The sequence below is a fragment of the Montipora capricornis genome, chromosome 1, assembly GCF_036669925.1.
Source record: "Montipora capricornis isolate CH-2021 chromosome 1, ASM3666992v2, whole genome shotgun sequence".
Taxonomy (NCBI): domain Eukaryota; kingdom Metazoa; phylum Cnidaria; class Anthozoa; order Scleractinia; family Acroporidae; genus Montipora; species Montipora capricornis.
Genome location: NC_090883.1, coordinates 26,333,346 through 26,343,345, shown reverse-complemented (window position 1 = coordinate 26,343,345; position 10,000 = coordinate 26,333,346). Strand labels below are relative to the sequence as shown.

Below are 10,000 nucleotides of genomic sequence, written 5' to 3'. Positions count from 1 at the left end.
TGTACTTATCATTATTATTATTATTATTATTATTATTATTCATTATAAATTATCGTTATCATTATCATTATTATTATTATTATTATTATTATTATTATTATTATTATTCATTATTATTATTATTACTATTATTTCTCTTTTAGGAACAAGTGACTCCAGTTCCACTCGACAACTTCCTGGTTATTTATCATCGAACGCCCAGATTGCTTTGACATCAGCATATGCAGTTACCTTCTTGATAGCCTTTTTTGGCAATTCCTTTGGCTTGTTTATAGTATTGAAAAAATCTACTAGACGTGTAACGAACCTCTTTATAGCAAATATGGCTATTGCCGATCTATTACTGACCATAACAGTTATGCCATACCAAGTCGCATATCTTTACAAAGGAACTCTTTGGTTTGGAGGAATATTGGGAATCGTTACTTGCAAAATGCTTTTCTACGCTGTTCCTATTTCTGTCGCAGCTTCAGTGTTAACAATGATGTTCATTTCCTTTGAGAGATTTTACGCCGTATTCTTTCCTCTTCGAGAAGCGATTTTCCAACGACCAAAGATCCTATCAACGATGATATGGGTTCTATCGTTTGCGTTAATGTTCCCTTACGTGTTTCTTTTTAATGTGACATTTGTTCCGGTCACGAATAGTTACTATTGTGGCTTAGGGCCTAGTAAAGATCTCTCACTGAATGAAGTTTATCGCGTATTCAAAATCCTTCACATATTAATTTTCGCAGTAGTGTACGCCTTGCCACTCTTCATAACAATCGTTATATACACTTTGATATGCCGTAAACTGGTTCGTCGTAAAATTCCTGGCAACATGACCGATAGCAAACGTGCCGTGGTTGAGAAGTCCAGGCGCAACGTCGTGCGACTATTGGTTGTTATATGCGTTGTTTTCGCGCTGTGCTGGTTTCCAACTTATATCAATCATTTTTACATGTTTGTGCGGCCTGATCAGAGGCACAAACTACCACCTGTTGTCATCTTTGTATTTTTTTGGATAGGTCATGCAAACAGCGCTATCAATCCATGTCTGTATATACTTCTGAACAAAGGATTTCGTAAGACCCTTTTTGCGTTTTTAAGAAACTTATGCGGACGGGGAACAAACGTAGTTGCTAGGATAAACCCGCCAGCGCTGATTAAACTTGATGCGAAAACACCATAAACATATCTCTGAAGCTCACGGTCCAACCCTTTTTTTCGCTTCTTAGGTAGAGACTTTTGAGGACTGTCACGTCTTATTCGGGACTGCGTGATAAATGAAAAGAATGAAAAAGACAAACTGTCTTCACCCCAAAAAGGAGTTGTTCGCAACCGAGCTGCACCAGTCGCGCTGACCAAAGATGAGTACCAATGCAAATTCTGCCCGGACATATGCCTTTACGGCACTTAAATTTGTACTGTACCTCTTACTAAGCCTGTTCGTGGTCCGTACTGTAAGTTATGTAAGTTATGGCCCGCGCATCACTCAACGGGAAAAACGAGGATCCGTAACTTACAGTACGGACCGAGAAAACGAGGTAAGTAAGATATTTATTTTATCTCTGAGGTAATCAGAAGTGCGGGAAAGGAAACTAGTTGGAGGTTCAACCACCACAACGATTTTTTGACAGCGCGTCAAAATTCTAAAACTGATAAATGTTCTTGGTTTTTTGAAATAGTTGCTTGCAAGATTGAAACAGTTTTACAAGATTGCGTGACATAAATGACATTAAAAACTCGCTAGAGAATGTTCAATTTATCAAAATTTCAAATTTAGCGGGCCGTACAGCGGCCGTACTGTGGAATAAGGTCCGCTAAATCAGCCAATCACGGCGCGCGTGCTATCTCAGAGAATTTCCTTTTATCAGGGAAATGAAGTCAAATAACTCTGATTTGCCAGAAAAGGTCAACCCTAAACATCACCTAGTTTAGCATACAACTGTGTAATACTCCTCTTTTGCAGTGCCATGAACTAATTATTCGCTTAACTAGTAATAGCTATCGCTAAGTGCCAAAGAAACAGTCAATATAATACATACAAGGAAGGATTACGGTTTGCAAACTTTGGCCGTGTAGCACTTATATTTGAACAGACTTGTAATGTGAATTGCTAGTTTTCTACCCCATATGAACCATGTGAGCGTTAGCCCTACTGTTGGAAATGGGCCCGCACAAGGACAGAGAAAAACTGTGACCAGGGTGGGAATTGAACACACGACCTTCGGGTTAGATCACCGGCGTTCTACCGACTGAGCTAAAAGGTCAGACGGGAGCAGGCCGTGGGAACTGAAAATGTTAAAGTCACGGCAATGAACATGTACAAGTACAAGGAAGGATTACGGTTTTGCAAACGTTGGCCGTGTAGCACTTATATTTGAGCAGACTTAACTGATTAGAGTGTAATGTGAAGTGCTAGTTTTCTACCTGAAACATGAAAAGGTCGTGGGTTCAATTCCCATGGGCTCATTACCATTGGTAGGGCTAACGCTCATATGGTTCATATGGGGTAGATAAAACTGGCACTTCACATTACACTCTAATCAGTTTAATACAAAGTTTGCAGATTCGTATCAGAGTTCCAAAATACCCAACAGAAGTTGTAATTTTTTTATTCGAAAGCACTGCAACTCAACTTATCTAGTTAACAATAATACAATGATAGAAATTGCACACTTTGTATCTCCAACAACAATGTAAATGTCAACGTGTTTTGCAATAATATGGAAAGTACGGCTGTAAGTTTGAACCGCTGTAATTTTAACAGGAATATACAATAATTAAGTTGAATAAAATCAGTGCCATGTAAAAAATCGCCAAAGCGTTTTCAGACTTCATTGTGAAACATGTAATGGGGAATCAAACTCTCTCGCAAATGAAAGTTGTTTCACTTGTAGAATTTTTATTTTTTAAGATACAGCTACGAATTACAAGTGAAATTGATCCTTGAATTGTTATAGGATGAAATGAAATTCAGGTCCATTTAAATCAGACTAGGTTAAAATAAATCAAACTTGGTAAATTTTAATCAAACCTAGGTTATTTATCAATTGTTTGAAAAGGGATTTTCCTTTGGGTGTGGTTAAAAAAAGGGGCACTGTCTTTTCTTTAGGGGGGGGGGGGGGGGTGAAAACAAAACAAAAAAGCAAAAAGTCGCCTTTCCCTCCTCCCACTTTCCTCTCTTCCTTTCTTTCTTTCTGTTTAGCTCTATCCCTCTTAACCTTCCATCCATTAGTCATACCTACCACTACTTTGTGTACATGAGAGAAAGAAGTCGCTTTAAAGTGCACTTACCGAGATGTGAACCGAGCACCTCTGACATCCCTTAGTATTGAGTCCTTCGCTGTAACTAACCGCTAAACCACACAGGACTTGGACAAGCAGTCATCATTAATTTTAATAGCATATTAACCGAATGCAAGAGATTATAAAGGTAAGAGAAGTAATCCGTCATACTGGCCCTATTCCCATCGTAATCCCTCTTAGGTTATTTTTAGATGATATCAATTTTCCCGCGGATGTTACCGCGCGCGTTACGTGGAAGTTTCGTGGAGGAGGGAAAGTGCAGCAAATCACTCTGTACGATGCCACTCTCCGTTTTCAAAATTGAGTTTCATGGCCTGATAAAATTCATTGTTGCAAGATACAGGTTTCAAACATACATCCTTGGAATTGCTTAACTGCCTAGTTTACAGTGATACCAATTTGAAGAATTTCCAATTTATCAAACCGTGTTAAATAATTTTGACAGATGCAGATATGTTTACCTTGGTTGCATTGCGTTACTTGTCCATTTTAGTGCGCACTTTCTCATCGTCTACAAAATTCTGTCGCTTACAAAACTCGTCCCTGTCAAGATACAGTTTGCAATCATATATCATGGAAATCGGTTAACTGTATAATTCACTCTGATACCAATTTTACGATTGTCTAGTGTAGGAAACCGTATTAAATAATTTTGTAAGAGGGAGCTATATTTTACGCGTGCGTTGCAAAATTGACTTCAATCCGATCTTACGGTTTTAAGAATTTTTACCGTGCGGTCAATTGAAATTTTCCTGTAATGTGTGGTACTGTTTGAAAGCGTTAGCTGTCTAATTTATGAATATCATAGAATTAAGTCACCATAGTTTAAGTCCGCTAAGAAAATCGAGAACGGCGTTGACCAAGTCAGGAATATGTTACTTGGTGACTGTCACGGTCCGCGATATTTCATTGTGTACAAAATTCTATCGCCTATAAAACTCGTTACTTTCAAGATACAAGATGCAAAGATATATCATTCAAATCGCTTAACTGTGTTGTTTACAGTGACACCAATTTCAACACTGTCCAATGTACGAAACCGAGTTTAATAATTTTGAAAGATGCAGGTGTATTTAACATGCGCGCTTTGCATTACTTGTTGACTGTAGTCTGCGAATTGCCAATGTTTACAAAATTCTGTCGCTTATAAAACTCGATCCTTTTAAGATACAGGTTTCAAACATCTATAACTGAAATCGCTTAATTGTCTAGTTTTCAATGATACCACATTCAAGGTTGTGCCATATACGAAACCGTGTTAAATCTTTTTTTAAGGAGACAGCTATATTTAACATACGTGCTTTGCAAATTCACTTGAATCCGATAACAACGGTTCAAAAATTTTTATCGGACGCTTGATTCAAGTTTTCCTTTCATGTTTGGTACCGTTGTTGAGCTCTATCTGCCTACTCTACCACCATATAAGAATTAAGTCATCATATTTTAATCCCGCAAAGGAAACCGAGAATGCGTTTATTAAAGTCAGAGAGATCGTACTTATCGACTATAGTCTTCCATTTGCGGCCATTCTGTACAAAATCCTGTCGGTTACATAACTTGTTCCTTCCAAGACACAGGTTTCAAAACATAAGTCATTGTAATCGGTTAACTCTGTAGTCAACAAGTCAATTCGTCCACAAAATGTATATACGCGTTTGTCTCTACATCCTCCGCCATTTTCGTTTGATGGTAAATCGCGAACGACGCGAATCATTGCGTGGGAATTCGCTCAGCTGTCAACATTGGTAAAAATGAGGACATGTGATTGGCTATCAGTTAACCCTCGTGGGAATACTGGATCTCGCAGGAGATCTAAAAATAACTTAAGAGGGATTACGATGGGAATAGGGCCAGTATGAGGGATTACTTCTCTTACCTTCATAATCTCTTGCCGAATGCATAAATGGCGGCCAAAAATGTATTCTTTTGTTTATGTGCTAATGAGACTCACTAGCCTCGCTCTCAAGCAACATTTCTGTTATATTTTGTCCATGCAAACGAGGCTAGTGAAGCTAATTAGCACATAAAGAAAAGAATATTTTTTGGCCGCCATTTATGCATTCGTTCTATATTTTTCTCCTGGTGCAAGAGGGCCCAGACTCTTCTCGGTCACAGTAAATTATGCAAAAGTTTATTCGTGCGCAATATTAATGTGTGGCCCTGAACGGTTCGTAAAATCGCTAAAACAAGTTGTGTTGATTCAGAGATATTCTACAAAAAATTGGGTGAAGTTAAAGCTTTTAAAAAGACAAAAGCAAGAAAAATAACACTTTTACAACGATGCAGTGAAGTGGTTAGAAACACGTAATGAAGACAGTTAGGACAGAACAAATCTGACAAGTCAAGACGTAGCAATTATCAGTTATCAATTATCCAAGAACTGAAAAGAAATTGATCAAAAATGTCAACTACACCAAGTTCTTTGCCAGACCCATTCGAACATTGCGCACAAAGGAAGAAACAAGTATATTAACCCTAACCCTAAACAATCGCCAGCAGACAAAAACAGCCTGTGCTAGACCCTATTCAAGTAAGAAGATTCCTAACGCATTTGCAAATGGACCTTAGAAACTTACAATGTACATGTTCATGTCACCGCAACCACAATTGGATTCTCCACATGACTGATCATTTCACAAAATAGTCATGGCTTTATCCATTGAAAAATAAACAAGCTGAAGATGTATTGGAATGCCTGTCTCAACTTTGCTGGCAATTTGGATTCACACTGACAATGGACGGGAATTTAAGAATTCTCTGATGTCCCAATTCTGCAAGAACAACGGCATCACTGAACTTCACGTAGCTCCCAGAAAACCATCAACTCAAGGTTTGGTGGAAAGGAACAATCAAACAGTAAAGCAAAACATCAGAAATATCTTAAAAGAAAAGAAACAAAGTCCAAGTCGTTGGTGTCAGGTACTAGGGGAAGCTGCTTACAAAAAGACGGAACATTTTGGAACATGAAGCAACAAAACAAACACCCTATGAATTGGTATTTGGCATACCACCACGGAAAGAAACCAAAACTACCCCAGATAAGAAACATGATCAACATTCTAGAAAGAAGAAGAAGAATGTGAAGATGTTGATGCAGAACCTGCACCCAAACGTGCTTGTTATTCACTTATCAAGTCAACAAGGGAGATAAGGACAACTCAACAGGAAAAAGCAAGAAACACACAAAGGAAATACAAAAACAAAATGAAAACAAGCAAACCCAATACTATTTCATTCCAAGTCGACACCTTTGTCAAAATAAAAATTAATTAAGTGGACAAAAGTCCATTGCACCCAAATACACTTCTTAGTAAAGTAATTGAAAAAGAACACGGATTTATGAAAGTTGTAACCAAATTTGGAATTATTGACACTTTGCTTGCAACAAACAGACTACAAATTACTGAAGACCTGAATGTGTCATTAGACACAACTAAAACAATAATTTCACTGCCGCGTGCAAAAAGCACTTGACCAGTGACACATGTACAAGAGGTGCAAAAACAACGAAATGACTTCTCATTGTTCAACTACATACAAGTAATGACTGTTTAATAAAGGTTACAAACTTTGTAAACTACTAGAAAAAAACTCTTAATTTGTTTGTTCAAGTACTTATAGCCACAAAGGGTTTTCTGCTGAACTACATTTGCACAAGTAACTGTACATCATTCAATAATCTACGCTATAAAAAGTCATTTTTGGATGTCTTTTTCCTTTCAAAAACCAGAAAAATAAAAATGAAACAAAGTCACATGAAGGTAATTCTTATTAAACAAGGTTTTGTTTTTCTGCTGCTCTGAGATTAAAAAAGCAGAATTGGTTATCATGCATACGCCTAACCCCAACCTTAATGCTAATCATTTAAAATCAGTGCTTAGACTTAGGGCCTCTTTACACGAGCCCGGGTTGAATCACCGCGGCAGGTAACCCTTTTGCAGTCAAATGTTTATAAGCGTTTACGTGAAAACAGTAGTCAAACCGGGTCAGCCCCTTCTCAAGACTCGGGTTGATCCGGCTAGAAGGGTTGAAATTTCTTCAATTTCGTATCTGACCCTGGATTGTTTGAACATCACTTTTTTTGCGGTTCAGCGTTCTCGCCCATACGCAGCCTGAACCAAAATGGCGGATGTGGATGGGCTTGAAGTGGAAAAAAGAACAAGTTGGCAATGGAATCACTCAATGACTGAACAACTTATTGCGAAATTAAAAGAATTTAAAAACGAGATGGACTATCAAAATATAGACTTAAACAAGTACGTCGTTACTATGTACTCGAAGTTACGAGAGCGAATGGCTGAACGGTTTCCTGACAGTTTTGGTCGTGTTCAATTTTTTAGCCACAAATTGATGATTCGGATGATTGCATGGTTCGTCCGCCATTTTCCTCACTGACAAGTAGTCACCAGCCCTTTCAACCCAGCGAAAAGGGAACTGACCCGGGTCAGACGCAAATGACCCAATCCTCAAATTCGACGCTGAAATGACCCGGGTCGGTGTCCAACCCGGGCTCGTGTATAGAGACCAAAGCCGTTTTGACAGACTAACTCATGAAAAACGTACGCGAACCACACCCACCTACTTCCATCACCGATTTACTTTCAATTTCAACCTAGTTTAAAATTGAATTTACCTAGGTTGAAATCGCTTCAACCTGAATTTCAAATTTACCTGTAACATTTACTTTGTAGACAACATATTTCCTTTGAAAATGAAATTGAATTGTTCACAACTCAATGGTTACAAAACGAAAAACAAACTGCTCTACTCGCGGGCCGAAATCCGAAATCCAAAATTGACAACAACAGCCGTCTGGAGATTCTTCCAGACTTAGACGCACGCGAATTTCAATAGTGAAGATATAGATGACATCACCTATTGATATTTGGGAGCTTAACCACGCGCGTTTTTGAGACGCGGACGGCAACCGGAAGAGAACATTTCACGTGCCAGGACAGTGATGCCTCCCAGATTTTTATACCAATCATCTCCCATGGAGGAAAGATACTTGGCAATGTAAATGTGGTCGTGCGAAGACAAGTTAAAAGGGAAAACAGCTCACTTTCGTGTTTTGGTGAGCAAAACGTGATTTTTCGTACGCAAAGTGGCCGCGCGCCATCTACATGAAACAAAGGACTTTTCGAAAGTCAATCCGCGTCTCAAAAACGAGCGTGCTTAAAGGGGCTAGGTCACGCTATTTTAGGTAATTTTGTTCAATTTTGTTAATTATGAGCTCTAAACGTCAAATTGGCAGAGCAAGATTCTTTCATTTGCAAAATCAAGGCCACATAACTACTGAGAATGATTTTCCAGCTGTGTAAATGACATTTTGATGTAAACTGATATAAATTTGAAAAAAGGTGGGCCGACGTTTTTCAAATTTACCGAAATCAATCCATTTCAATCCTCTCCAGTTTTGTCCATCCATGTCCCTTCTTGGCTTCCCGGTGTTTTGTTAGAGTTCTTCTATAGTTTTGAACAGTTATTTTGATATTTTAGTTAATTCTACGACCATTCGATAAGTGCTGAAATTGCCTAAAATTGCGTGACCTAGCCCCTTTAAGTTCCCTATTAATGTGCCAACCAGACCCTTATCGGACGCCGAAACAAAGAGTTCTTTTGTTCTGTGGTTGGCACATTTGAACATCAAAAGAAATTAGACGTCAATGTTTGTAAACAGATATCTTCCTTACAAGAGTCACGATAGACTACTGGCAGTCCTGCTAGCAGTCAGTCGACCCGCCGTACTATGTCAAGCAATCTAGTAAAATGGCCTCCCTCGGTCATTTTACTCGATTGCATGACACAGTACGGCGGGTGGATTGACTAAGAAGGGACTGCTAGCACTCTAGAGCCACGAAGTGTCCACTTGCTCTTCTCCCCAACATCAACATCAACATCACTCGTTTCTGGGAATACAGACAATTAAACGTCGCAAATTGTCTCCCAAATGTTGCTCGTCAAGTAAGGATAAACAGCTAAGCTAAAAATAACGCGAGTCTTTACCCTCACCTTATTGTTGGAAATAGGGAGCAAAGAGAAAGCACTTCGTGTTGGATGTCAAAATTAGGCATGCATCTAATTAGGTACATTTTTGCCGTTTCACGCAAGCGCAATGCTAAATTTGTTCTTTTCTGTTTTGTTTTTGTTTTTAATGTCAGAAGTCAAACGTTCCTGAATCTGTTGGAGATTCCTTTGGCCAAGCAAAAAAATGAAGTGAATAGAGTGTTTTTTCGTGTTCGTGCCTTGGCTAATGTGTAGATTACGGAAAAAAATAAAAAAATAAGTATATAGGTTATCCACACTTTGACATTAACAACTGGAATTCGGACAGGCCTTTGCATCTCTTGAATATGTTATCGGATAAGATTAAAACCTACTCCTTCTTCGAACAAAGCCGCCGAATGCTTACAATAGTGCTCAAAGGTGACACGGTACTCTCCAGTGGTTGAAACTGCCAACCACTTGTTTTGGGAAGCCAATCTTTTAACGTGTTTTCAAGGTAACAGTAAGAAAAATAACTGTGAAGTTCGACGACTTAAAAATCATCTCCGTTCTTGAGATACAGAGGGAAATTGTGACACCCGAAAATGGCCCGTAAAGTTTCGGGACTTTCGAAAACGGGCCCCATGGCCAGAGGTTAGAACGATGCTGTTTTTCTTGTTGTTGCCCTCCCTAATGTTGTGAATTTCAATGGCTGTCTCTA

At 38.7% G+C, this 10,000-nt stretch overlaps 2 protein-coding genes across 3 annotated transcripts in view; one reads left to right on the top strand and one right to left on the bottom strand.

Annotated features, from left to right (window-relative positions):
• LOC138052763 (neuropeptide SIFamide receptor-like) overlaps positions 1-2,960 on the top strand; it is a 4,135-nt gene extending 1,175 nt beyond the window's left edge. For both annotated transcript variants that reach the window (XM_068899350.1, XM_068899342.1), the window contains exon 3: positions 144-2,960. In XM_068899350.1, the coding sequence (XP_068755451.1) occupies positions 144-1,174 (1,031 nt within the window). In that variant the 3' untranslated portion in view covers positions 1,175-2,960. The remainder of the gene's footprint in view (positions 1-143) is intronic.
• Positions 1-10,000, bottom strand: part of LOC138037206 (neuropeptide SIFamide receptor-like) — a 159,499-nt gene that overhangs the window by 15,854 nt on the left and 133,645 nt on the right. The window lies entirely within an intron of this gene.